Source organism: Drosophila kikkawai, chromosome 3R (genome assembly GCF_030179895.1).
Source record: "Drosophila kikkawai strain 14028-0561.14 chromosome 3R, DkikHiC1v2, whole genome shotgun sequence".
Taxonomy (NCBI): Eukaryota; Metazoa; Arthropoda; class Insecta; order Diptera; family Drosophilidae; genus Drosophila; species Drosophila kikkawai.
Genome location: NC_091731.1, coordinates 13,815,637 through 13,842,803, shown reverse-complemented (window position 1 = coordinate 13,842,803; position 27,167 = coordinate 13,815,637). Strand labels below are relative to the sequence as shown.

The 27,167-nt window shown below is 40.5% G+C and overlaps 6 protein-coding genes across 7 annotated transcripts; 3 read left to right on the top strand and 3 right to left on the bottom strand.

Annotated features, from left to right (window-relative positions):
• Positions 1 to 17: 17 nt before the first annotated feature.
• Npc2f (Niemann-Pick type C-2f) lies at positions 18 to 4,229 on the top strand. The gene is made up of 4 exons (XM_017180902.3): positions 18 to 402; positions 2,372 to 2,479; positions 3,218 to 3,387; positions 4,094 to 4,229. The coding sequence occupies exons 1-4, from the start codon at positions 255 to 257 to the stop codon at positions 4,178 to 4,180; spliced, it is 513 nt and encodes a 170-aa protein (XP_017036391.1). The 5' UTR covers positions 18 to 254; the 3' UTR covers positions 4,181 to 4,229.
• Positions 4,230 to 5,174: 945 nt separating this feature from the next.
• Positions 5,175 to 12,195, top strand: Kal1 (Kallmann syndrome 1). The gene is made up of 7 exons (XM_017180916.3): positions 5,175 to 5,315; positions 9,760 to 10,422; positions 10,482 to 10,600; positions 10,792 to 10,985; positions 11,056 to 11,432; positions 11,501 to 11,567; positions 11,920 to 12,195. The coding sequence occupies exons 2-7, from the start codon at positions 9,791 to 9,793 to the stop codon at positions 12,094 to 12,096; spliced, it is 1,566 nt and encodes a 521-aa protein (XP_017036405.1). The 5' UTR covers positions 5,175 to 5,315; positions 9,760 to 9,790; the 3' UTR covers positions 12,097 to 12,195.
• LOC108084534 (luciferin 4-monooxygenase-like) lies at positions 5,296 to 19,363 on the top strand. 2 transcript variants are annotated; one of them, XM_070286858.1, is made up of 3 exons: positions 5,296 to 5,315; positions 17,671 to 18,348; positions 18,400 to 19,363. In XM_070286858.1, exons 2-3 carry the CDS (start codon positions 17,678 to 17,680, stop codon positions 19,361 to 19,363), a joined length of 1,635 nt encoding a protein of 544 aa, XP_070142959.1. In that variant the 5' UTR covers positions 5,296 to 5,315; positions 17,671 to 17,677. The 2 variants fall into 2 exon arrangements, with proteins under 2 accessions (XP_070142959.1, XP_017036259.1); XM_017180770.3 differs by lacking the exon at positions 5,296 to 5,315 and adding an exon at positions 17,269 to 17,336.
• On the bottom strand, positions 12,168 to 13,647 carry Slimp (Seryl-tRNA synthetase-like insect mitochondrial protein). The gene has a single exon (XM_017180917.2). The coding sequence runs from the start codon at positions 13,605 to 13,607 to the stop codon at positions 12,222 to 12,224; it is 1,386 nt and encodes a 461-aa protein (XP_017036406.1). The 5' UTR covers positions 13,608 to 13,647; the 3' UTR covers positions 12,168 to 12,221.
• p38c (p38c MAP kinase) lies at positions 13,789 to 15,044 on the bottom strand. The gene has a single exon (XM_017180769.3). The coding sequence runs from the start codon at positions 15,019 to 15,021 to the stop codon at positions 13,927 to 13,929; it is 1,095 nt and encodes a 364-aa protein (XP_017036258.1). The 5' UTR covers positions 15,022 to 15,044; the 3' UTR covers positions 13,789 to 13,926.
• p38a (p38a MAP kinase) lies at positions 15,290 to 16,837 on the bottom strand. Its single transcript, XM_017180763.2, has 2 exons — positions 16,703 to 16,837; positions 15,290 to 16,636 (listed from the first exon to the last, which is right to left on the bottom strand). Exon 2 carries the CDS (start codon positions 16,558 to 16,560, stop codon positions 15,460 to 15,462), a length of 1,101 nt encoding a protein of 366 aa, XP_017036252.1. The 5' UTR covers positions 16,561 to 16,636; positions 16,703 to 16,837; the 3' UTR covers positions 15,290 to 15,459.
• Positions 19,364 to 27,167: the final 7,804 nt, after the last annotated feature.

Sequence of the window (27,167 nt, the reverse complement as noted above, 5' to 3'; positions counted from 1 at the left end):
TCGGGCTGCCAGTGCTCTCCGACCAGCTACTTCGGAGGGTCTCACTAGTCTCGGTGTCAGTCACCTGTTAACCGCCAAGCCAAACGTATCGCGAAAAAAGCGTAGCCAGCCCGTGATCCTCATTATTGATCGGTCTCCTTTGTTATTGTTATTGATATTGATATTTTTGAAGCTATTTGCACACCTACGCGAAACGCGTTTGTCCGATATTCTAATCGAACCGGGAATCAAGATCTCTAAGATTTGATAAAGCCATGCGCGGCGCCCTCATGGGTTACTACCTAAAAATACTCTTGGCCATTTGTGCCGTCCACGAACTGGCCGGAGGAGTGATCCGATCCACCACAGATGCCGCCTACAAGAAGTATCTGTCCATAAAATCTCTGCCTTTCGAAGACTGCGGTGAGTAGATCACAGGAGTTCAATTGGATTGGTTTTTTACAACACGAAGGGAACGAATCCTTGGTGTCTGATATATACTGATGATGATTTTTATCGTATATTTCCATGGATAACGCTCTTAAGTATAAATTATTTCTTTCCCTTGATGAAATACATTTGCCCAGCGAACATCTGAAATGATCTTCACTAGTTTTTATACTTCCATGATCTCGCCCTCACCGACCACCATCTTCTCTCCACTAACGAAGAATAACCCACTTTCTATGAGTGACTCCTAAATGTTTTTCATAATTTGTAGCGTCATCGAGTAAGTATTAGCGATCAGATCATAATCAAACCCATTGTAAATACCATAATCAAGTGGATTTGACTGCTGCTTCCGTGAACACAATTACAGATTTTGAAAAATAAATTATAACGATCGTAAAGTGTATTTTCCCGATTGTGTCGCTGACGCTGACAAGTCTTTAATTTAGCGTTAAATGATAAATACGATTTATGATATATTACCCCAATTAATCAATGGAAAAGTACAATCAGGATCTAATTTTAAAATTGGGCAGATTGCTGGGAACACCAGAAAATGATCTGTATGCATAATAAATTATATGATCGATAGGAAAAAGAGCAACTCGGTTGACACAAACTCTTATCAATAATATTATAATACTGATTTACGGGCACCAATTAATGAGCGTAACGCACTCTGCAGATGTCTTAGGCTCAATTTTACAAATCTATTTTTAATTTAATCACACCTATGTAGTTTTTAGAGCATTTAAGCTTCACCATTCAACAATTCAAACAAACTTTTAATTGTATTCTCGTTTCCTTTTACGGCTTTTGATTAAAAGAAGTATTTATGGACTAGACTCAGTAAATCAATGATTTATGTTCTAGACTTAACGAAGTGTAAACAAAAGTTATTACGCCCGAACGGGGGGATTACCTTGCTGTTGAGAGGATAGTAATCAAATAAAGAAATTAATTAACAGAATAGTGTTAGTATACACCAGAACATGGTTCAATTTAAAGATAGAAACTGTTTTAAGGCCTTGAAAAGTGCACTTGGTCATAGATTATAGATTATTCCGAAATATGAATAGCTGTGTGTGCGCGTCTGTGTGGATCGCAGATAACTCGGCTTAGTTGCTGGGAAAGTTTGTTTTAAAGATAGGCTCTTAGTTTGTTGCCATGTTGTAGGTTGTAGGTGGTGGAGGCAAGGCATGAACAATGTCACGTACCCACTGGGGCTATAGTTTTTACTTAGGATTAGCATTAAAGGGACAATATCCACGTATAGATTCTTGCAGGGTATTATTATTTCTGTCAGAAGCTAGTAATGCAGTGAAGGGGTGATTACTCGCCCTACAGATCATATATATTCTTGATTACCATCAATGGCGAGTCTTTCTCAAAAATTTAAAGTTGAAAAAAATTGTTTTTGCAAATTTATTAACCTTCTAAAAACTAACATAGAATTGCTTCCTGAATTAAATTGTATGCTTTTTTGGCTTCGTTATATTTTTAAACTTCGATTTCCCTGATATATCCTAAATGGGTATTATGATTTTATTTAGTGAAGAACTCATTTGCGACCCTATAAATCGTTCCTTTCATTTATCATTTATTTTGTTATTATCCTAGTGTGACAAATGAATCTTATGGATAAATATTTAAACTTTAATATCCCTTTAAGGATATAAAAATAGCAGTCAGAAGAATTTTAATATGAAATGAATAAGTGTTAATATATTACTATTGGCTTTTTTTTTTACCAAAATGGATCCATTCTGAAACTGAAACTTTGGAAGTTAGCTACCTTTCTTAGTTTTTATGGTAAAATTTGTATCAGATCATCAAAGTTTAAAATTGTGTGCTATATCTTTTTTCATTGATTAACAATTTCTTTGACAATGTTCGAAATTATCACTGATCTTTTTCGCGCTGGGTTTTGTGATTCTTTCAGGTTCTTTGTACCAGGTCAGCTACCTGGAGATCGAGAGTTGTACGACGGTGCCTTGCTCCATGGCCCGGAATGCGATCATTAAGGTTACCGTGCGCTTCGATGATAACGGTAAGTGCTCGCGAATTAACGCACTGATAACGCCACAGATCCGTGCATTCCCCTATTTCCGCGGAGAAAGTGCGAAGAGGGAGAGAGCAAAAGTCAGTGGGAACGGGAGCCGAAAATAGATCTATTTGCGATCAGGTGTACGATGGATGTTTGGGGGGACAGGTAGAACCCCCAGAGGCACTCACTCAGACGTATTCGGTTGTAGGCAGCCACTGCTGCGTGCTCAAATAATACTGGCCATAATGATTAGCACCTGCCGTAAATATAATTGATTCAAGATTGTAAATCAACGAAATTTTGCCAATTTTCCTGTTTGTTTTGTTCGTCTCGATGTGTGCGGTGGCTACTATGTACTACTGTTTGTTCCAATGCAGTCGTTGCGATTGCAGCCCGGGGCCCCGACCCAATGCCGTTCCATAAATCCAATAATTAATGGTTAATGATATTTTGATGAGTCAGCAGAAATGGAGACGAAATCGAAACGATTGATCGATCTCAGCTGGAATCGAAAATCTTGAGTACGTTGCCGCCGATAGAAACAAAGATTGGCCATTTATTGGTTTTTAAATGGAGCATGCAAAAAGATTCCATCTTATTTGGAGTTTGGAGTTTGATAAACAATCTATGGAACCCCTGAGGGGAAAAATATATTGCCTAAGAGTTCTATCAGTGACGGTATATTTCCCTTTGGAATTTCACTAATTATTTTTATAATTATTTTCTTAACCTTCACAACAGGCAATGGCGTCTCCTTTCTGAAGCACGAAGTCCGCTGGGTGTTCAATTACATCAAGACACAGGCCGCCATAAGCCCCGATCCCTGCGACGGGGATCATGGATGTATAGAGAGTGCCAGTGACGGCAAGGCCTATTGGGCCAACATCTTTGTGAATGAAACTTTGCCGGTGGTGAGTAGAAAACACAGGATTCCAAAAATGGTTTTTATAGGTTTGTCAGTGCGTAAAGTCCTTGATATATAATATTATGCCTATTATAATCTTAAATAACATAAAACAAAGGATATAATAGCTTATGGTGGCAATAATAAATTTCAAGTTGGTTTTAAATTAGTTTCAAATTATTGAGAAACTCTAAGTGGATTTATTTTTCAACAATTTTTGTAATTTCCTTTATGAAAGAAAAAAAATTTAATAAATCGTGCAAGGCTTAAGGAATCTTCTTTTTAATATACTTAAAGTTAAAAATTAACAAGCTAATCGCACAATGTATTACATTTGAAAATATTTTCAATTAACTAACAAGCTAAGGATATTATATGTATATTTGTAAAGCTAAATTAATTAATCAATTTTTTTTTATCCATTTAAAAGCTAAAATATAGATTCAATCGTACTTTATCTGTGCAGATCATTTGTATGTACATCTATATAATTACATTTTAAAATAGTTTAACATAGATAAAAAGCTAATTATATTTGGTTTTTTTTTTTTTTTTTTTTTTTTTGGTAATTAGTTTTAATTTAATAATTATAATTAGCTAAGGATATTTTGTCTTTTGTGAATCGAAAATAATTAGGAAATCTTTTTATCTTATCAAAAGCCAAAAAAAAGACTCAATCTTAATAAAACTGAAATATTTTATTTCTATTGCAGATGAGGGGCAGCATGCTGTGGGAATCCAAGGATGCCAACAATCAGAACCTAATCTGCTTTCAGGTTCCCGTTGTAATCACAGTGTAAATTCATATGTAATCACGAAAATAAAGTAATTGGTGCATGCAAAACAACAGACCGGCTTGTATCTGTGTGGGGGAGTGGGAGTATCCGTGTGAGTATATGCATCCTTTAATGAAATTTTGAATGAAAACAAGGGAGGCGCGGCACCGTAGTAGAATGGGAGAGAAAGCGAGACAGCAGCGCGATCTCTGTTTTGGCACGCATACGGACTGCGAGAGCAACAGAGAGGGCCAAAGAGCCAGTGGAGCACTGCACAGTGGTAAAAATAAACACTTTGCTTAATTTTATTTATTTCTCAAAATTTGGCTTAAATAACTATTCTATTATTGAGCAGAATAAATATTGAATTGAAACATTTACCGCTTGCAGTACATTATATAATTCCCAACTGGGTCTAGCTGCAAGCTATGTAGATAGTGATGACAATTGTGGCAATGTCAGATATATGTAGCTATAGTGAATGTTAATACATTGAAGATGTTTTTAATTTTATGATTTTCAAAACAATTTTAAATTAGTTATATTTTTAGCTCAATAAGATAAAAAACAAATTTAAAAAAAACTACAACTTGTAAACTTAACTTAGGGTAAGTAAATAAATGAATTTAACTTTAAAGCTTTTAGCAAATCTTTTTTTGAAAAGTTTAAGTTTTTAAATTTAATATTTTAATCAAAGTTAACTCATTTTATATTTGGTTTCAATTAATGGATATTTATTTAAAACCACCAGATCCAGGTAATTCGACCAGTGTACACTGCCTGCCTCAGAGAGCGGCGAACGGAGCGGGAGACTGGGAATGGAATGGGAGCCCGAGCCCTGCAGGCCGTTCAGTGTGTCACTCTCTCTTGGCTGCAGCGCAACGGTCGCACGAAAAGAGCTCCCACTTTGGTTTCGGTTTCGGTTCGGATCGGTTTGGGTTTGGATTCCAAGTTCGCAGCTCCAAGCTCCTAGCTCCCAAGTTCCCAGGAGCGGAAATCGGATCAGGGCGACGAATTAAGAATTAAAGTGGCAGCAGGCAATCATCAAAGAAGGCGCTCTAGCTGCGTAGGTGTACGAGATCGCGAAACGCGGACCGCGCGGATCGCGGAGTGGAGCCAGTGCATCCGAAAGTGTTTCCCCGAAAGTGTTTCCATTATTGTGAGTACCTATAAATGCTTCGCACTACTCGCCATTTGTGCGATTCCGTCGGCGTAAAATGAGATTGCCTTCGGGGCTAATTGCGGATGCGTAAGGATGATGCGGGCGGGGTGCCAGCGGCGGAGCGGGATGGCGATGGGTAACGGGTGACAAGCCGCACCAATGTGCAGTGGTCACACGGGAAAGCTCCCAACGCCGGACACTTGAGGCACCGGCCTTTTCTTTTGCTATTCAAATCAGAAAGAAGCCTATAAACGCACTGAGAAAACTTAAGAAAACCTAATAATAATAATTAATTAAGTGGAAGATTACTTTAATGTTGATTTCGGAGAGTGTAATAAGTAAATCTGCTGTGAAAGAAATTCTGAATTCTCCTTTCTAAGCTTTGAGTTTAGATTACTTTCCTCATCAAGACTTCAAGTCCCACTGCAATCTGTTTTGATTACTCATATTTGGAATGCCCTAAAAGTAATCAAAGGTTCCTTTTATTCTTAAGTGTATTCTTTTTGTACTCACTTCCGAAATACCCACAAGCATTCAATTAAAGGTCGATTTTTTTAGATACATTTCCAACTATCCCCTGAGGTCTATCATATTCCTTTGCTATACTTAACACTACCTACGCATCGGAAGTACAACTATGAATGTGCACACGGCAAATGTAATCGGTGGACCTTGAGAAAGGCTTCAGGTTGAGCTACAGAACCTGACATAGAACATGACACCCGCCATGGGCAGTGCTTCCACATCCTACTCGGATGCGCTCCGGTTGAGCTCAAGCTTGTGCTCATGCCCAGCTGGGTGCTTGAACCCCATAAATGGGCTTCCATTTGGACTTAAATGGCATAATATGATCCCGGCACATGGCCACTTGCCAATATAGGGACCGAACCTGAGCTTCTAACAAGTGGAATATCAGCATCTCAAATATGAATATAACGCAAAAGAACCTTTTTGGGAAATAGCCTCGAAATTTCATTCTCACATTTCTGAAGGTCTTTGTAAGGAAGGATATTCTTGTATTAAAATTAGATTTTCAAATGAAAGCGGAAAGTACTTTTTCTTAACAAAATAGAAAAGAAAACTTAAGCGTTTTGAAAGCAACTATTTTGCTATTTTAATGTTATTGTTAATTTCTCTTTTATTTAATTTCACTTCGAATTCCAAGCGTAGTTTAATAACAAAAGTAATCGTTCCATTTCTTTGCCCAATTATTGATGAGAAGTTATTTTTTAAAACGCTGACTTCCCTCTGACTCACATTTTATTTTCATGCTTTCCCGCCGCCATTTGAGAAGGGAACAGCACGATTTCTTTTATTTCGCCACAGTAAACAATCAGTGGATATTTACATTACGGATAACTGTGATTCAGCAATGATCGTGGCCGATAATGGAACCCTTCTCCCCAGCACAGATCGTCGAACTTCTCAATTTGATCTCTCTGCACCCGAAATGGATGGTGGCTCGACCTCGCCTCGTCTTCTTCGGGGTGTTTTGTTACACACTCCTCTTACTCCTGCCGGAGTTTGCCCTCTTTCAACGTTAACTTTTATTTATTTTATTTTTTGTTTTATTTTTTTTTTTTTCACTACCGATGCACTTGGTCCGAAGCCGAGGCAACAATGCGATGACGTTGCTGCTGTTGGTCAAAGTGTTAAACGATTTGCATCATATTACACACAGTTGGTGCTGCTGCTTTGAGGTCGCCTTGCTGTTGCTGGGTCTGCACTGCTGGTCCGCTGCTGGCCATTGTCGCCGGGCCTCGTGCTTTTGCTATTGTACTAAGTCCCGAGCGGAGTGTAGGGGAAGGAGGCAGCTGGAGGATGGAGATGGAAATGAAGGTGGAGAAGGAGGAGGAGCTGCAACGGGAGGCAAAACAAAAGCAACAGCAGCAACCACCAACGATTTATCACAGCAACGACGTCAACGACGAAATCGATCCGGATCTTAGTGCCCCTCATCGTCATCCCCATACCCAACTCCATCTGTGCTGCCCTCCTTAGCAACTCCCCTGTGCATGCACTGCGAAAAAATATTCCAACTATATGAAGCGCATTTGAGCAAGTATCTTGATCTCGAGGTAGTTTTGCCTTTTTTATATTCGATATAAGAATTTTGAATGGATAAAACTCAGATTTAATTGGAATACAACCTACAAAAGGAGGAGAAGATAGGAAATCTTAAAGATCCTTAAAGTATATTTTCTATGGTACTCAAATAAAATTTATTTAAAGTCTGAAGATTTTTATAAATTGCAAATTTTAGCATACAAGTTTTACACCTACATTTCTATGCTTGACGATTATAGAGTTCTTTTTAAAATATTAGAAGAAATATTTGCTCTGTGCATCGTTGCTGTGTGCTATATGTGCTCGCCAAGTGCCTTTCCGCCTTTGTGTGCGTGGAAGCATAACAAGTAATTTTGAATTTTTGAATCGTTAAAAGCAATTAATCGCCTCTACGCAACGGCAGCCAGCTTGGCTGCAACGACCGGCGCGATCCTCGGCCCGACTGTCTCATCAGCGTCAGCCGTAGAACCCATTCATCTGGAAGAGTCGTGGTCGCGATCCGCATGCTGCTGCATCCCCATCCCCATCGCCATCTATATCACCATCCCATTCCCGATCCCCGATCCACGAAACCCCAGCATTGCCGACGCTTTACTGCCCAATTTTGTTGCAAATTTTTCGTTCCGCGGAACTTGGTGCATTTCATCTCGTCTGCTCTTAGTGATCGTCGCAGTCGCCGCTTCATCTTCTTGCGTCGATCGTCGCGCACATTCATTTGTCGCTTAATGTCCCTCAGTTAGGCCGCCCCGGGCCAGTCAGTCCCCGCTGCCTCTCCTGGCATCACAGGCTCCTCCTTCGCCCCCGAGTTGATCGCATCCCAGTCGAAGTGGCAGTCCGTCACAGCGCCGGTCAGGCTAATAGGACAAACTTTGGTTTAATTTAAATAATCAAGCTCTTTCCTAATTATTTAATTATTTTCTTATAATTAAAGTAAAAATGTCCAAGTAACTTCTTTAGGACTCCATAAGGACTTCCATGGGTCCGACAATGGGTTTATCCCATTACTTCATTTATATTTTAAGAAGTACACAATAACTTCAGTCCTACCTTTCTGATCCCAACTGTGGGATATACGGGAGCTACGGCATGGCATCTGCCTCCTGGCTGCCACTGCACCACTTCTCCACTCGACTGCTCCCAGAGTGTCTGTATCGCCTTGGTATGTGCGGCATCTGCTGGCTAGGCTTCTGTGATGTGATCTGATGAAGCTGGTGGTGGTGGTGGTGCTGCTGCCCCTGTGGATGTGGTGACATCCACTTGCAGCTCTCGCACATTCGTCGTATTCGTATTTTTCTCGATTTTGTTTTCGCTGCCTGCACATTCACACGCAGTCGAACAGCAACAAAAACAGCATAAACCGTCGACCATCGACCATACCATAAAACATTAGTTTCCCATTTGCGTGCTAAATACCCTACATGGATTCGCGCCGAGCACATTGCTCATGGCCAGGGTAAACAGTTGCAAAGGGTTCCAAAAGGCATCTGGGCAGGCAGGGCTTCCGAGAAATTGTCGATGCAAAATGATGCTGGAAAGAGTTAAGCCAGTATTTGGAAAGGTGCGAAGATTACTACACTCAAAAAAAGGATTTCAAATTAAGTTATTAGCTTACACATGTTTTATATATTTAAAGCCTAGAAATTGTTTTCATAATAAAAGGATTCGCTTATGGCTATAGCTTTAAACTTGGAGAATTATTATTGTTTTCAAAAAGTGATGGAAGGACCATTAACTAATATTATTTCGATAGAAAATAGTAGCAAATTGCTTAAACTTAAAAAAATAAAAGGATTTGGTTTAAGAGGTGGAATAAATGGTTTCAAGATTAAATATTTAGTAAGGATATATTTATTGCACATATTGAATTAGAATTCTCTACAGAAACTGGCTGCACGCTGCTTAATTAATGCCTAATTAGGCCAAATACATTATATAAATGGCCATATCGAATGTAGGGCATCAGGGAGTCATCTTGGGAGCAACGAGATCGTCCGTCCATCCGTCCAATGCTCTTGTGGCACGCACTATGATGCGCGCTTTGAAGTCCTGTCAAGCACTTGAGATACATTTATGTATTTTTTTGCATTTTCATTGCCTCGACTTCGGGATCAGGCCGGGGGCCGAGGCCGGGCGGCACACAAATGCGAGGAATGATTAGTTAGTTGGTCATGCAAAATGGGTGAAACCGGTTCGGTTCTCACCGCGATCGAACATCGGAGGCATTGGGATCAGAACGGGGACAGAACAAAGCGGGCGATCCTTCAGCATAATCAACGGGCGGCTGCTGCTGATGATCGGCACAAATTACGAACGCACGGAATGTCCAGAAACCGAGAGCAGAGCTGATCACCTGACGCATGATGATCATTTGCAGATTGCACACACCGAGGATCGGATCGGTTCAGATGGGCAGCATGCAAGCGGCGCTGCTGGCGCTGCTCCTACTAGGCCAGTGGTCCTCCGGCACCACCTCTTTCTCTGGGTCCTCCTCCTCATCCACGTTCAACCAGCTGCAACGACAGAGGGTGGCGCACTGGTTCCGGGATAGCAACGATGTCAAGGATAAAATTCTGGAGCTGCAGTGCTTGGCGCGATGTGGCGGTGAGCCTACGATCAGCGAACGCGAGCAATGCCTGGACCAGTGCATCCAGGACTTGTTGCTGGGCCCCAGGGCTGGCAGCTGTCCCAAAATCGGAAGGCAGACGCGTCTGAGGCTCTCCTGCCTGGACAACTGCCAGTACGACCATGAGTGCCCCGAGGTGCAAAAGTGCTGCGCCTCGAGCTGCGGTCCCATGTGCGTGGAGCCCCTGGGCGTGAGAAACAACACACAGTTGCCACCGATTCCCAAGATCCTGTACTTCAAAAGGTCCCGTGGTCATGGCGTGGAGCTGAAGATCGAGTCCTCGCTGCTGGTCTACTATTTTCACGTGGAGGTGCGCTCTCACATTGGACGGCACTTTGCGCCCCGCAAACTCGGTCCCTGGCAGTGGCAGAAGGTGGAGAAGATCATGGAGGAGAACATTGGACACAGCAAGCAGTAGGTTGAACTTATTATACGATCTTAGTATCCCACTATTCCCTATACTCCATCCACAGCACGTACGTCTTCTTTCACATGCGGCCGGGACGCTGGTACGAGGTCCGTGTGGCGGCCGTTAACGCCCTTGGGTTCCGCGGATACTCACAGCACAGCGATGCCTTCCCCTCGTCGGGCAGTAAGTAACAAGATTAATAAATTAATGAAATCATTTAATAAGCGGGAGCGCGACCTAAAAATTAAAAATGCTGCAGGCAGTATGGGGAGACTTTTCCCAGTTTTAATTTTTAAACATAATAATGCAATTGTAATTTGAAAATCCGACTGTCCTGGAGTTAATTTCTTTAAATCGTAAATCGTACCCCTCAGACCCCAAGCCACCCAAGGCCCCAAACGATTCGCAGATAGTCGCGAAGCAGTTCGACGGCCGGTACATGAACGTAAAGCTGGTGTGGTGTCCCTCCAAGTCGAATCTGCCCGTGGAGAAGTACAAGATCAGTTGGTCGCTCTATGTGAACAGTGCGGAGGCCTCGATGATTACCCTCGATACCTACGTAAAGGACGTGAGTGGCCCGTTTTCTTCACCCAAAAAAAAAAGGAAGGCCCATTTCTATTAGCTGACTATGCTTACAGACCCACCAATTCGAGATCAAAAAGCTGCTGCCAAACTCCTCGTATTACATCCAGGTGCAGGCCATCTCCTACATAGGATCTCGACGCCTCAAGTCCGACAAGAGATCGCTGCTATTCAACACGACGATCCACTCGCTGGAGCCGTTCGCCCCGCTCCAATGCTCTGGGAGCGGGTACAAGCGCAGGTACCATCACATTGGCTCCATTAGCTCCAGCAGCAGCACGGAACGACTGGCGACGACAGCGGCAGCAGTTGGCCTCAATGAGGTTTCGCCGCGGACAACGGAGGCCGAGTCGGCCTATGAAGTACGTTTCCGGTTGAACCGGAAGTACGGCATGATTGTGCAGATTCTGGGCTTCCAGCCACACAAGGAGAAGTAATTATTAAGTAAACAAGTTGCCAAAGTCCAGAAATTACATGCCGCTATCCCCTATCCCACTGCAGGGTCTATGAACTGTGTCCCCAGGAGACGAACTGCGAGCAGCGCGAGTTCCGGGCGATTCGAGCCAAAGTAAGTAATGTAATACCCGTCATGGCAATGGTGATGGGAGCCACGAGCCACACGTCGAGCTGCCGGCTCTTGGTTCGTGCCTATCGGCTGGACCACCGGGCAAGGGCAAATCGATGGAACATCGTTGACCGTGGGGGATTTGTTAATAAGGCGAACTCATGTTTCCTTAGTTTGACACGGAAAACATGCCTGAAAAGCGACCAGTACGTGGCGAAGAGCCAATCAAATCCAGGGCCAGTGGGCGAGGAAATGGGTTAGAGCCTAGGTGCAGACTATACACTCAATAGGAATGATTCGGCAATTAATTTGAATCAATCATTATTAACTTTCTTCCCTGCCCTTATGCTTACAGAGGGATCCGCTGGAGTTTAGCAAACTCAAGTACAACACCACATATGTGCTGAGGGTGCCGCGGTCCAGTCCCAATTCCGTTCTGGACGACTCCAGGAACGTCTTCACCTTCACAACGCCCAAATGCGAGAACTTTCGCAGGAGCTTTTCCAAGCAACAAATCAAGTGCAACGACTAGCGAGTAACTGCAGCCCCCGGCACACCATGAGATTACACTAGATTGTAAATAATTGTATGTAAAGCTTAACTTTTACTTATTGTTAGATATAAGGACACTCAACACAATCGAACAAAGAATGTTTTCTATGCAAAGAGGTCCTTGAACTGCTGCAGGCCATTCTGTTGGGCGTCCTGGCTGGCTGGGGTCCCCGGAAGCTGACAGTCTGCCAGGTTCACGCCGTGCTCCAGAAGAGCTGCTATCAGTCGCGAGGTGTAGAGCACTGGTCCTCCGACCAGGTGTAGGAAATCGTAGTGCTTCTCACGTCGCGTGCTAAATAGGATTCGCTTGGAGACAAAGTCTCCGTAGTTGCTGATCCTTCCCACGCAAACGTAACGCTGCAGTGATGGGGCATACACCTCGATGACGGCTCGCAGGCTCTCTGCCGGGGTGAGTGCGGTTGCTGGTGCGTAAGTAATCCTAAATGGAACATCTAGCGCTTTGTAGAAATCTATGGCCAGATTTAAGATTTGCTCCATTTGGGCGTCCGCTTCGTCGGCTGTTTGTGTGGCCACAAAACTCTGCACAGCATTTGATTGTGTGGCCGTGTAGAGGCTGGGATCGGGACCATATAGTTTTGCTTCTGCTCGACTGTAGCTGCGACCACAGCACACATAGCGCAGCGGCAGGACAGAGGGATACACGCACAGCTTGGTCATGGCGCCCAGATAGCTCTCGAAGGCGGCTCCTCCCGTCAGGTAGGCTGTGTTGATCTTGTTCTGAAGATGCTCCTCGCGCACCAAATAATAGTCATCCATGGGCGAAGCATTTGCCTCCAGGAGAACGCAACGCACAAAGTCCGGATTGGCGGTTTGAATGAAGTCGCCGTGCTTTACAAAATAGCGGGCAAGGGACTGCATGGCGTTGACGTCGAAATGAGCAGCCTGCTCCATCAAGTAGTACCGGTTGTTGTCCACAAAGTGTATCAGATCTTTGTTTGCTAGATGAGATTGGGTCGTTCCAGAACTGGGCAAACTGTGCCGATAGAGCAGCTTCGCCTCGCCTCCAGTGGGACAGTGGGCATGCAGGCGATTCGGCAGATGCAGGTAGTCGTGTATGAAATCATCTTCTATGGGATAGAGTGCCTGCTTCAGTGTCTTCAAGTCGTTGCGCAACGACTTTCCACGCTCCTTAAGCTCCTCTAGCTGATCTGCGTCGGCTCCAGCCTTGGACAGCTCCTTCAGCCGTTTGGTTACCGTCTCCCGTTCCTCCGCCACCTTCGCCATTTGGTTGTGATACGTCTGGTAGCTCTGGTACTTGCCGAGCACACTTTCCACTCGAATGTCCAAGCCCCGCCCGGCGATGCTTCGCTCCAGAGATTCGCTGTCGCTAAAGGTATCCTTGAAATCAAAGTACGGCTGTAGGGTCACGTAGTTTTCGTTGGCCTTGTCCCCTGTTATGTACAGAGCAGAGATGCTCCTTCGGCTGGGAGCCGCAAGGCATCTTTTTAATGTTGTTCGCAGGCTCAACATTACTTTTTGTATTTCAATTTCAAAACAACAACAAAGGCAGCCGGTAAATAAGCCCAGTCAGCTGTTCGCAGCGTTGCCAGATCGCGTTGACTTGTTAAGGGTACTCCAAGAACTGTTATCTTTTACATGCCATTTTAGGGACTTCCCCGCAAATGTTAATCTCTAAAGTAAAAACTTTCCATTTAAATTGAATCGCTTCAAACTTTGATTTATTTCTGTTAAAAATACATTACAATTTATTTTTAAACTTATTTTGTGACAACAATTGATTTATTTTATTTAATTTTAAATGTTTCCTTTAGAAAGTCTGCTTGTACCATTACCATTGGTTTAAGGCCATAGCATAAGCTGGCGGGGGATTGAAATTTCTAATTTCATTGAGAATTAGTTCTTTCCAGCAATTTGTGGGTAAAACCATGTTCTCAAAGTTTTGATCGTACGCCGGGGCTATATCCTCAAGATGGTGGTGCGGTTCGATTAAATCCCTGAGATATGGATGGTTCATTGCCCCGTCAGCCGTAATTCGCCTGCCGGGTATCATTTCCAGCATTTTCTCCATCAAGTCCACAGCCATCGGATCGACCTGTGAGAACCTCTGCCTAAAACTGTACACTTCCCGATAGCGGTAATTTTGAACGTATTTACGGGCCCCATCATCTGCGATTCCGTTAATAAACTCTTCCGAAGGTCTGCCCATAAAGTTGAGCACAAGCTCCAGTTGATTTATTGAATGCGTGCCAGGGAAGAGCGCACGGCCCATGATAAGTTCCGCCAGAATGCAACCAACCGACCACATATCAATTGCATTTGTGTACTGATCCCAGCAGAAAAGGAGCTCGGGAGCACGGTACCACATGGTTCCCACATGGTCGCTCATAATGTCGGTCGAAAGCCTAGCCATGCCGAAATCTAGAATCCTCACATCCAAGTTATGGTTTATGGCAATGTTTCCGGGCTTCAGATCGCGATGCAAAACTCCAGCGCTATGTATATACTTAATACCCCTCAAGATCTTATACATGATCTTTTTCACCTCATTATTGCGAAGCTCCACTCTTCGCGTGAAGCAATGCAAGTCTTCGCTCATCAGGTGAGTCACCAGATACACCTGCTGAAAGTCATTCATTGTGGGGTTGGGATTTGACGACGGCGAGTGGAAGGTGTCCAGAAGGCTAATCACGTTGACATGGTCCATATGCTTGAGCAGGCGGATCTCGCGATAGACCCGCTTCGCATGGTCCGATGACTCAAACGGTCGCAGCAACTTTTTCATGGCCACATAATTAGCAGTGTCTTGCAGCCTCGCCTTGGCCACCTGTCCGAAGGAGCCGGCTCCCAGGGGACCAACAATCTCATAAATACGCGGAATCACCCACTCGTTTCCGTTCACTTGTACCCTCGCAAAACCAGCCATTTCTTTTGGATACCGTACGGTTTGACAACTCAAAGCTTAATGCAGTCGTATTAAAGAGTACCTCCTACATAAGAAAATCCTTATCTTCATATAAGTGCGCGTAGTATACATGCATGATTCAACTCCTTCCCTCTTTATGACCGGAATTGAAAAGTTAAGATAAGGGATCTCTTGATAGCAGATATATATAATTTGAAAAAAAAAAAAAATGGTTAAAAGCGGACAATAAAAACAATATAGGATTTAAACACCCTCCCACCGATAAAAATTTGTTTTTAAAAAACGAATTTATTGTGCGATTTACAGTATTAGTGGCCATAACACAAACATGGTACAAACATTTATAAACTACAAAGATTAGTCAACATTCCTTTATATCTTGCTATAAAAACAAACTTCCTGTTTAATACTTTAAGTCCTTGTTGGGCGGATCGCGTCTTACTTCACATCCTTCAAAACTTGAGCAAACGACGGCGGCGGCTTGAAGTTGGTCACCTCCTTAAAGATCAGCTCCTTCCACTTGTCCACCGGCAGATCCATGTCCTCGAAGCTGTGATCGTACGGCGGTGAGGTCTGCTCGTCGCTGGGCTCCGCGTACTTCTCGAGATACGGATGGGCCAGTGCCTCCTCGGCTGTGATCCTCTTTTCGGCGTCTAACTCGAGCATCTTCTCCAGCAGATCGATGGCCAGCGGATTGGCGTTCTCAAAAACCTTCTTGAAGCTACGCCTCTTCATGGGCGGCAGTGACTGGATGTAGGAGCGGGCGCTCTCCGAGGAGATCTTCTTCATGAAGTCGGCCGGTGGCGTGCCCAGCATCTCCATGATAAGATTGAGCTGGTGAATATGGTCGGTGCCCGGGAAAAGGGTGCGCCTGGTGATCAGCTCGGCCATGATGCAGCCCACCGACCAGATGTCTACCGTCTGGTTGTAGTGCATCCAGTTGAGCATAATCTCGGGCGCCCGGTACCATCGCGTGGCCACATAACCGGTCATCTCGTTCTCTGTTGGACGCGCCAGTCCGAAGTCCAGTATGCGCAGCTCACAGTCTTCGTTCACGGCTATGTTCGAGGGCTTGAGGTCGCGGTGAATCACCCCGGCGCTGTGGATGTACTTCAGCCCGCGGAGAATCTGGTAGACGAGGAACTGGACATGGTCGTCCGACAGGTGCTGCATCCGTATAATGTTGTTCAGGTCGGCGTCCATCAAATGCGTGACCAGGTACACTTGCTGGAAGTTCTCCAGCGACGCGTTAGGCGGATGCGGATGGAATATGTCCAGCAGTCCGATTACGTTCTCATGATCCATGTGCTTCAGCAGCCGGAGCTCCCTGTATGTCCGCTTGGCGTGAACGGCGGACTGGAAGGGACGAGCCAGTTTCTTGATGGCCACATGCATGTTGGTGCCCCGCACCAATGCCTTCGACACTTGGCCATAGGCCCCCGAACCTACGGGCTGCAGGTTCTGATACATCTCCGGGATCTCCCATTCCGTCCGGTTGATATCCAGCTTGTAGAACTTCTGGGCCTTAGAGGCGGACATATTGTGGCTCTGGAGGTTACAGGTGGCGAAGTGTGGGGACGGTAGGGCGTGTCACCCTAAAATTTTGGCACCGCACCTATCAAAAGCAAGATATGTATTAGCCACTAAACGGACTGGAAATCGAAAATACTACGCTGATTACGTTTATCTTGAGCAGTTCTACGACAACGACGGGACGGGGCTTCTGCTCCACGCCCAAGAATATCAACAACTAAGTATTGGTCTCTGGCATATTTCCTATATTTGCGCTATTACTCCACTCCGATGAGTCTTAGGAATCGGCTCGATCGGCAGCGACTCGGGTGTGCGCTGCGATCGTCAAAACTTTCATGCATATGTATGGGACATTTAGGAGATTGCTAAAGTTCATTGAACGTATGAACATGTACTATTCAAGTAATATAAGATAAATGTAAATATATAAATTATTTTGGAATTATCAGATACAAGAAGTAAATCACAGAAGTAAAACCTTAAACATATATACCCTACAAACTAAAGAGTACCGCACGTAAATAAAAATAAACACTCGGCGTTGCCAGACCGACACTTGGCGTGATTATGTGCTGCCACATCGAGGAGGGCTTTTAAAAAGAACAGCGCTGCCATATCTCTCAATACCGGTCTGGTTCCAGTGGGCTTATCACATTCCTTATCAAATTCGTTATCTCAGCATAAACGCATCCCGATGTTTGATCCTCTGCCGAAGAAAGCTCTATTAGTCTCGCACCGAAGCCGCTACCGCTCGCATCGCTCAGGAGTTAAACCTTAACTAGGTAATGTTAGTGGATCTCGGGGTAAATTACGCTCAACATAAATATGTATAGATTAGGTTTGACCTTGACCTGTGTATGCCAAAAAAATCAACAGTGAATTATGCGGGGACTACGAGATATGTCGCCTCATCCCTGAGAATTACGATCTTTGCAAAGTGGACAGGCCAACATGAAGATCTTGGATTATCCATAAATGAAGATAGTGCTTGCACCAATCGAACATGGGTTTCAGTAAAACATCTGCTGGCCGAGTCCGATTAGATAGCCACTGGACTCCGAAGAGTTTTCTTTTATTCTGGTAGATAAGAGCCTTATTTATCTGGTTTATTTTCAGTTATAACATGACTTCGACTCTCCTACCCGGTAACATCGTGTACGGCGGTTCTGTGACCGCCCAGGATGGCCAGAACTCCAGATCTTTGGGCCAGTACGTCCTGGACAAGTACAAGAGCTTCGGCGACCGAACTATGTTGGTGGATGCTGCCAAAGGTGTGGAGTACTCGGCCAGCTTCATGCACAAGTCCATTGTCCGGCTGGCCTACATTCTTCAGAAATTGGGCGTGAAACAGAACGACGTCATCGGTCTGTCCAGCGAGAACAGCGTTAACTTTGCCCTGGCCATGTTCGCCGGCTTTGCAGTGGGTGCTACAGTGGCTCCTCTTAACGTGACCTACTCGGATCGCGAGGTCGATCATGCCATCAACCTATCCAAGCCCAAGATCATATTTGCCTCCGAGCTTACTTTGGATCGAGTGGCGAAAGTGGCTAGCAAGAACAAGTTCGTCAAAGGTATCATCGCCATCAACGGCAGCTCCAAGAACTTCAAGAACATCCATGACCTCAAGGAGCTGATGGACAACGACAAGTTCAAGACCCCATCGGAGTTTACGTCCCCGCTGGCTAATAAGAACGAGGATGTGGCCCTGATTGTGTGCTCTTCGGGAACCACGGGACTGCCCAAGGGGGTGCAGATCACCCAACTAAATGTGCTAACCACCCTCGACTCACAACTGTAAGTATCTTGTCTAAATTGTAAAGATCTGAACTAATATTTTATCAACAGAAAGCCCACTGAAATACCTATGGAAGAGACAACTGTGCTAACCGTAATTCCGTGGTTCCACGCCTTCGGCTGCCTTACGCTGGTCATCTACACTTGCATGGGCTCCCGGCTAGTGTTCCTGCTGAAATTCGAGGAGAACCAGTTCTTGTCGGCGATCGAGAAGTATCGCGTGATGATGGCCTTCATGGTGCCCCCGTTGATGGTATTCCTAGCCAAGCACCCCATCGTAGACAAGTACGATCTGTCCTCGCTGATGGTTCTGCTGTGTGGAGCCGCACCACTGAGTCGCGAGACCGAGGACCAGATCAAAAAGCGTATTGGAGTACCTTTTATACGCCAGGGCTACGGACTGAGTGAGGCCACTTTGGGCGTACTGGTTCAGAACGATGATTTCTGCAAACCTGGTAGCGTCGGCATTCTTAAGGTGGGCATCTACGCCAAGGTCATCGATCCGGACACTGGCAGGATTCTAGGTGCCAACGAGCGGGGCGAACTATGCTTTAAGGGCGACGCCATCATGAAGGGATATATTGGGGATACCAAGTCCACACAGACGGCCATCAGAGATGGCTGGCTGCACACCGGTGACATTGGGTACTACGATGACGATTTCGAGTTCTTTATTGTGGACCGCATCAAGGAGCTGATCAAGTACAAGGGCTTCCAGGTGCCTCCAGCCGAGATTGAGGCTCTGCTGCTCACCCACGAGAAGATCAAGGATGCAGCAGTCATTGGCAAGCCGGACGAAGAGGCCGGCGAGCTGCCGCTGGCTTTCGTGGTGAAGCAAGCCAATGTCCAGCTGAGCGAGAATGATGTCATTCAGTTCGTGAACGAGCTCGCCTCGCCGGCCAAGCGGCTTAGGGGTGGCGTGATCTTCGTGGAAGACATTCCAAAGAACCCTAGTGGGAAGATCCTGCGTCGAGTTCTGCGCGACATGCTCAAGAAGCCAAAGTCCAAGCTGTAAGGGCAACGGATTGCTCTGCTTTTCTTGGTTTATGATTTATTATTGCTAAGCGTGTAATAAACTACAAACTGGCTTAGGTTTGTATTTACTTTTGTTTTGTTTTTCCTGTGAAAATGTTAAATTCTAAGTACTCAAGTATAAATTTAAACAAGAAAGGAAGCTAACTTCGACACGCCGAAGTTTGTATACCCTTGCAGATTGCAATTGAATCACTAAGAATCGAGCCATTCTGGTTAAATAATTGAAATTATTCGAAGTGAATTTCATGCATTTTTGGCTGAGTTATGAACATTTGAAAATGATTTTTTTTTCCCAAAATAAATCGCACAATTTTTGAAAAAATATGTAAGGGGTTCCATCATTAAAACTCTAAAAAATTGAGAAAAAATGAAATTGAAAAGAACCCTAAACGTAGTATGCAGTTTTGTTAGGCTTAGAAAAGGCAATTCTGAACAGCTTTCCGAATTGAATTTCTATATTTTTTGACTGAGTTATGAACCTTTGAAAATTAGTTATTTTCCCCAAAAATAAATCGCACCATTTTTGCAAAAATATGTAAGGGGTACCATAATTAAAATTCTAAAAAATTGAGAAAAAATGAAATTGAAAAGAACCCTAAACGTAGTATGCAGTTTTGTTAGGCTTAGAAAATGCAACTCAGAACAGCTTTCCGAATTGAATTTCTATATTTTTTGACTGAGTTATGAACCTTTGAAAATTAGTTATTTTCCCCAAAAATAAATCGCACCATTTTTGCAAAAATATGTAAGGGGTACCATCATAAAAATTCTAAAAAAATGAGAAAAAATGAAATTGAAAAGAAACCTAAACGTAGTATGCAGTTTTGTTAGGCTTAGAAAAGGCAATTCTGAACAGCTTTCCGAATTGAATTTCATGCATTTTTGGCTGAGTTATGAACATTTGAAAATTAGTTAGTTTTGCAAAATATGTAAGGGGTACTATCATTAAAATTCTAAAAAATTGAGAAAAAATGAAATTGAAAAGAACCCTAAACGTAGTATGCAGTTTTGTTAGGCTTAGAAAAGGCAATTCTGAACAGCTTTCCGAATTGAATTTCATGCATTTTTGGCTGAGTTATGAACATTTGAAAATTAGTTAGTTTTGCAAAATATGTAAGGGGTACTATCATTAAAATTCTAAAAAATTGAGAAAAAATGAAATTGAAAAGAACCCTAAACGTAGTATGCAGTTTTGTTAGGCTTAGAAAAGGCAACTCAGAACAGCTTTCCGAATTGAATTTCATGCATTTTTGGCTGAGTTATGAACCTTTGAAAATTAGTTAGTTTTGCAAAATATGTAAGGGGTACTATCATTAAAATTCTAAAAAATTGAGAAAAAATGAAATTGAAAAGAACCCTAAACGTAGTATGCAGTTTTGTTAGGCTTAGAAAAGGCAACTCAGAACAGCTTTCCGAATTGAATTTCATGCATTTTTGGCTGAGTTATGAACCTTTGAAAATTAGTTAGTTTTGCAAAATATGTAAGGGGTACTATCATTAAAATTCTAAAAAATTGAGAAAAAATGAAATTGAAAAGAACCCTAAACGTAGTATGCAGTTTTGTTAGGCTTAGAAAAGGCAACTCAGAACAGCTTTCCGAATTGAATTTCATGCATTTTTGGCTGAGTTATGAACCTTTGAAAATTAGTTAGTTTTGCAAAATATGTAAGGGGTACTACTATCATTAAAATTCTAAAAAATTGAGAAAAAATGAAATTGAAAAGAACCCTAAACGTAGTATGCAGTTTTGTTAGGCTTAGAAAAGGCAACTCAGAACAGCTTTCCGAATTGAATTTCATGCATTTTTGGCTGAGTTATGAACCTTTGAAAATTAGTTAGTTTTGCAAAATATGTAAGGGGTACTATCATTAAAATTCTAAAAAATTGAGAAAAAATGAAATTGAAAAGAACCCTAAACGTAGTATGCAGTTTTGTTAGGCTTAGAAAAGGCAATTCTGAACAGCTTTCCGAATTGAATTTCATGCATTTTTGGCTGAGTTATGAACATTTGAAAATTAGTTAGTTTTCCAAAATATGTAAGGGGTACTATCATTAAAATTCTAAAAAATTGAGAAAAAATGAAATTGAAAAGAACCCTAAACGTAGTATGCAGTTTTGTTAGGCTTAGAAAAGGCAATTCTGAACAGCTTTCCGAATTGAATTTCATGCATTTTTGGCTGAGTTATGAACATTTGAAAATTAGTTAGTTTTGCAAAATATGTAAGGGGTACTATCATTAAAATTCTAAAAAATTGAGAAAAAATGAAATTGAAAAGAACCCTAAACGTAGTATGCAGTTTTGTTAGGCTTAGAAAAGGCAACTCAGAACAGCTTTACGAATTGAATTTCATGCATTTTTGGCTGAGTTATGAACATTTGAAAAATAGTTAGTTTTGCAAAATATGTAAGGGGTACTATCATTAAAATTCTAAAAAATTGAGAAAAAATGAAATTGAAAAGAACCCTAAACGTAGTATGCAGTTTTGTTAGGCTTAGAAAAGGCAACTCAGAACAGCTTTCCGAATTGAATTTCATGCATTTTTGGCTGAGTTATGAACATTTGAAAATTAGTTAGTTTTGCAAAATATGTAAGGGGTACTATCATTAAAATTCTAAAAAATTGAGAAAAAATGAAGTTGAAAAGAACCCTAAACGTAGTATGCAGTTTTGTTAGGCTTAGAAAAGGCAACTCAGAACAGCTTTCCGAATTGAATTTCATGCATTTTTGGCTGAGTTATGAACATTTGAAAATTAGTTAGTTTTCCAAAATATGTAAGGGGTACTATCATTAAAATTCTAAAAAATTGAGAAAAAATGAAATTGAAAAGAACCCTAAACGTAGTATGCAGTTTTGTTAGGCTTAGAAAAGGCAATTCTGAACAGCTTTCCGAATTGAATTTCATGCATTTTTGGCTGAGTTATGAACATTTGAAAATTAGTTAGTTTTGCAAAATATGTAAGGGGTACTATCATTAAAATTCTAAAAAATTGAGAAAAAATGAAATTGAAAAGAACCCTAAACGTAGTATGCAGTTTTGTTAGGCTTAGAAAAGGCAACTCAGAACAGCTTTCCGAATTCAATTTCATGCATTTTTGGCTGAGTTATGAACCTTTGAAAATTAGTTAGTTTTGCAAAATATGTAAGGGGTACTATCATTAAAATTCTAAAAAATTGAGAAAAAATGAAATTGAAAAGAACCCTAAACGTAGTATGCAGTTTTGTTAGGCTTAGAAAGGGCAACTCAGAACAGCTTTCCGAATTGAATTTCATGCATTTTTGGCTGAGTTATGAACATTTGAAAATTAGTTAGTTTTGCAAAATATGTAAGGGGTACTATCATTAAAATTCTAAAAAATTGAGAAAAAATGAAATTGAAAAGAACCCTAAACGTAGTATGCAGTTTTGTTAGGCTTAGAAAAGGCAACTCAGAACAGCTTTCCGAATTGAATTTCATGCATTTTTGGCTGAGTTATGAACATTTGAAAATTAGTTAGTTTTGCAAAATATGTAAGGGGTACTATCATTAAAATTCTAAAAAATTGAGAAAAAATGAAATTGAAAAGAACCCTAAACGTAGTATGCAGTTTTGTTAGGCTTAGAAAAGGCAACTCAGAACAGCTTTCCGAATTGAATTTCATGCATTTTTGGCTGAGTTATGAACCTTTGAAAATTAGTTAGTTTTGCAAAATATGTAAGGGGTACTACTATCATTAAAATTCTAAAAAATTGAGAAAAAATGAAATTGAAAAGAACCCTAAACGTAGTATGCAGTTTTGTTAGGCTTAGAAAAGGCAACTCAGAACAGCTTTCCGAATTGAATTTCATGCATTTTTGGCTGAGTTATGAACCTTTGAAAATTAGTTAGTTTTGCAAAATATGTAAGGGGTACTACTATCATTAAAATTCTAAAAAATTGAGAAAAAATGAAATTGAAAAGAACCCTAAACGTAGTATGCAGTTTTGTTAGGCTTAGAAAAGGCAATTCTGAACAGCTTTCCGAATTGAATTTCATGCATTTTTGGCTGAGTTATGAACATTTGAAAATTAGTTAGTTTTCCAAAATATGTAAGGGGTACTATCATTAAAATTCTAAAAAATTGAGAAAAAATGAAATTGAAAAGAACCCTAAACGTAGTATGCAGTTTTGTTAGGCTTAGAAAAGGCAACTCAGAACAGCTTTCCGAATTGAATTTCATGCATTTTTGGCTGAGTTATGAACCTTTGAAAATTAGTTAGTTTTGCAAAATATGTAAGGGGTACTACTATCATTAAAATTCTAAAAAATTGAGAAAAAATGAAATTGAAAAGAACCCTAAACGTAGTATGCAGTTTTGTTAGGCTTAGAAAAGGCAACTCAGAACAGCTTTCCGAATTGAATTTCATGCATTTTTGGCTGAGTTATGAACCTTTGAAAATTAGTTAGTTTTGCAAAATATGTAAGGGGTACGTACTATCATTAAAATTCTAAAAAATTGAGAAAAAATGAAATTGAAAAGAACCCTAAACGTAGTATGCAGTTTTGTTAGGCTTAGAAAAGGCAATTCTGAACAGCTTTCCGAATTGAATTTCATGCATTTTTGGCTGAGTTATGAACATTTGAAAATTAGTTAGTTTTGCAAAATATGTAAGGGGTACTATCATTAAAATTCTAAAAAATTGAGAAAAAATGAAATTGAAAAGAACCCTAAACGTAGTATGCAGTTTTGTTAGGCTTAGAAAAGGCAACTCAGAACAGCTTTACGAATTGAATTTCATGCATTTTTGGCTGAGTTATGAACATTTGAAAATTAGTTAGTTTTGCAAAATATGTAAGGGGTACTATCATTAAAATTCTAAAAAATTGAGAAAAAATGAAATTGAAAAGAACCCTAAACGTAGTATGCAGTTTTGTTAGGCTTAGAAAAGGCAACTCAGAACAGCTTTACGAATTGAATTTCATGCATTTTTGGCTGAGTTATGAACATTTGAAAAATAGTTAGTTTTGCAAAATATGTAAGGGGTACTATCATTAAAATTCTAAAAAATTGAGAAAAAATGAAATTGAAAAGAACCCTAAACGTAGTATGCAGTTTTGTTAGGCTTAGAAAAGGCAACTCAGAACAGCTTTCCGAATTGAATTTCATGCATTTTTGGCTGAGTTATGAACATTTGAAAATTAGTTAGTTTTGCAAAATATGTAAGGGGTACTATCATTAAAATTCTAAAAAATTGAGAAAAAATGAAATTGAAAAGAACCCTAAACGTAGTATGCAGTTTTGTTAGGCTTAGAAAAGGCAACTCAGAACAGCTTTCCGAATTGAATTTCATGCATTTTTGGCTGAGTTATGAACCTTTGAAAATTAGTTAGTTTTGCAAAATATGTAAGGGGTACTACTATCATTAAAATTCTAAAAAATTGAGAAAAAATGAAATTGAAAAGAACCCTAAACGTAGTATGCAGTTTTGTTAGGCTTAGAAAAGGCAACTCAGAACAGCTTTCCGAATTGAATTTCATGCATTTTTGGCTGAGTTATGAACCTTTGAAAATTAGTTAGTTTTGCAAAATATGTAAGGGGTACGTACTATCATTAAAATTCTAAAAAATTGAGAAAAAATGAAATTGAAAAGAACCCTAAACGTAGTATGCAGTTTTGTTAGGCTTAGAAAAGGCAATTCTGAACAGCTTTCCGAATTGAATTTCATGCATTTTTGGCTGAGTTATGAACATTTGAAAATTAGTTAGTTTTGCAAAATATGTAAGGGGTACTATCATTAAAATTCTAAAAAATTGAGAAAAAATGAAATTGAAAAGAACCCTAAACGTAGTATGCAGTTTTGTTAGGCTTAGAAAAGGCAACTCAGAACAGCTTTACGAATTGAATTTCATGCATTTTTGGCTGAGTTATGAACATTTGAAAATTAGTTAGTTTTGCAAAATATGTAAGGGGTACTATCATTAAAATTCTAAAAAATTGAGAAAAAATGAAATTGAAAAGAACCCTAAACGTAGTATGCAGTTTTGTTAGGCTTAGAAAAGGCAACTCAGAACAGCTTTCCGAATTCAATTTCATGCATTTTTGGCTGAGTTATGAACCTTTGAAAATTAGTTAGTTTTGCAAAATATGTAAGGGGTACTATCATTAAAATTCTAAAAAATTGAGAAAAAATGAAATTGAAAAGAACCCTAAACGTAGTATGCAGTTTTGTTAGGCTTAGAAAAGGCAACTCAAAACAGCTTTCCGAATTGAATTTCATGCATTTTTGGCTGAGTTATGAACATTTGAAAATTAGTTAGTTTTCCAAAATATGTAAGGGGTACTATCATTAAAATTCTAAAAAATTGAGAAAAAATTAAATTGAAAAGAACCCTAAACGTAGTATGCAGTTTTGTTAGGCTTAGAAAAGGCAATTCTGAACAGCTTTCCGAATTGAATTTCATGCATTTTTGGCTGAGTTATGAACATTTGAAAATTAGTTAGTTTTGCAAAATATGTAAGGGGTACTATCATTAAAATTCTAAAAAATTGAGAAAAAATGAAATTGAAAAGAACCCTAAACGTAGTATGCAGTTTTGTTAGGCTTAGAAAAGGCAACTCAAAACAGCTTTCCGAATTGAATTTCATGCATTTTTGGCTGAGTTATGAACATTTGAAAATTAGTTAGTTTTCCAAAATATGTAAGGGGTACTATCATTAAAATTCTAAAAAATTGAGAAAAAATTAAATTGAAAAGAACCCTAAACGTAGTATGCAGTTTTGTTAGGCTTAGAAAAGGCAATTCTGAACAGCTTTCCGAATTGAATTTCATGCATTTTTGGCTGAGTTATGAACATTTGAAAATTAGTTAGTTTTGCAAAATATGTAAGGGGTACTATCATTAAAATTCTAAAAAATTGAGAAAAAATGAAATTGAAAAGAACCCTAAACGTAGTATGCAGTTTTGTTAGGCTTAGAAAAGGCAATTCTGAACAGCTTTCCGAATTGAATTTCATGCATTTTTGGCTGAGTTATGAACATTTGAAAATTAGTTAGTTTTCCAAAATATGTAAGGGGTACTATCATTAAAATTCTAAAAAATTGAGAAATAATGAAATTGAAAAGAACCCTAAACGTAGTATGCAGTTTTGTTAGGCTTAGAAAAGGCAATTCTGAACAGCTTTCCGAATTGAATTTCATGCATTTTTGGCTGAGTTATGAACATTTGAAAATTAGTTAGTTTTGCAAAATATGTAAGGGGTACTATCATTAAAATTCTAAAAAATTGAGAAAAAATGAAATTGAAAAGAACCCTAAACGTAGTATGCAGTTTTGTTAGGCTTAGAAAAGGCAACTCAGAACAGCTTTCCGAATTGAATTTCATGCATTTTTGGCTGAGTTATGAACATTTGAAAATTAGTTAGTTTTGCAAAATATGTAAGGGGTACTATCATTAAAATTCTAAAAAATTGAGAAAAAATGAAATTGAAAAGAACCCTAAACGTAGTATGCAGTTTTGTTAGGCTTAGAAAAGGCAATTCTGAACAGCTTTCCGAATTGAATTTCATGCATTTTTGGCTGAGTTATGAACATTTGAAAATTAGTTAGTTTTCCAAAATATGTAAGGGGTACTATCATTAAAATTCTAAAAAATTGAGAAAAAATGAAATTGAAAAGAACCCTAAACGTAGTATGCAGTTTTGTTAGGCTTAGAAAAGGCAACTCAGAACAGCTTTCCGAATTGAATTTCATGCATTTTTGGCTGAGTTATGAACATTTGAAAATTAGTTAGTTTTCCAAAATATGTAAGGGGTACTATCATTAAAATT

Bases quoted from the DNA above. Each gene is read 5' to 3' on its own strand.
- p38c (XM_017180769.3), bottom strand. From the start codon at position 15,021: ATGGCTGGTTTTGCGAGGGTACAAGTGAACGGAAACGAGTGGGTGATT.
- Slimp (XM_017180917.2), bottom strand. From the start codon at position 13,607: ATGTTGAGCCTGCGAACAACATTAAAAAGATGCCTTGCGGCTCCCAGC.
- p38a (XM_017180763.2), bottom strand. From the start codon at position 16,560: ATGTCCGCCTCTAAGGCCCAGAAGTTCTACAAGCTGGATATCAACCGG.
- Kal1 (XM_017180916.3), top strand. From the start codon at position 9,791: ATGGGCAGCATGCAAGCGGCGCTGCTGGCGCTGCTCCTACTAGGCCAG. The intron at 10,601-10,791 runs GTAAGTAACAAG...CGTACCCCTCAG, and splicing joins TGCCTTCCCCTCGTCGGGCA to ACCCCAAGCCACCCAAGGCC. The intron at 11,568-11,919 runs GTAAGTAATGTA...TTATGCTTACAG, and splicing joins TCCGGGCGATTCGAGCCAAA to AGGGATCCGCTGGAGTTTAG.
- Npc2f (XM_017180902.3), top strand. From the start codon at position 255: ATGCGCGGCGCCCTCATGGGTTACTACCTAAAAATACTCTTGGCCATT. The intron at 403-2,371 runs GTGAGTAGATCA...TGATTCTTTCAG, and splicing joins TCTGCCTTTCGAAGACTGCG to GTTCTTTGTACCAGGTCAGC. The intron at 3,388-4,093 runs GTGAGTAGAAAA...TTTCTATTGCAG, and splicing joins TGAATGAAACTTTGCCGGTG to ATGAGGGGCAGCATGCTGTG.
- LOC108084534 (XM_070286858.1), top strand. From the start codon at position 17,678: ATGACTTCGACTCTCCTACCCGGTAACATCGTGTACGGCGGTTCTGTG. The intron at 18,349-18,399 runs GTAAGTATCTTG...TTTTATCAACAG, and splicing joins ACCACCCTCGACTCACAACT to AAAGCCCACTGAAATACCTA.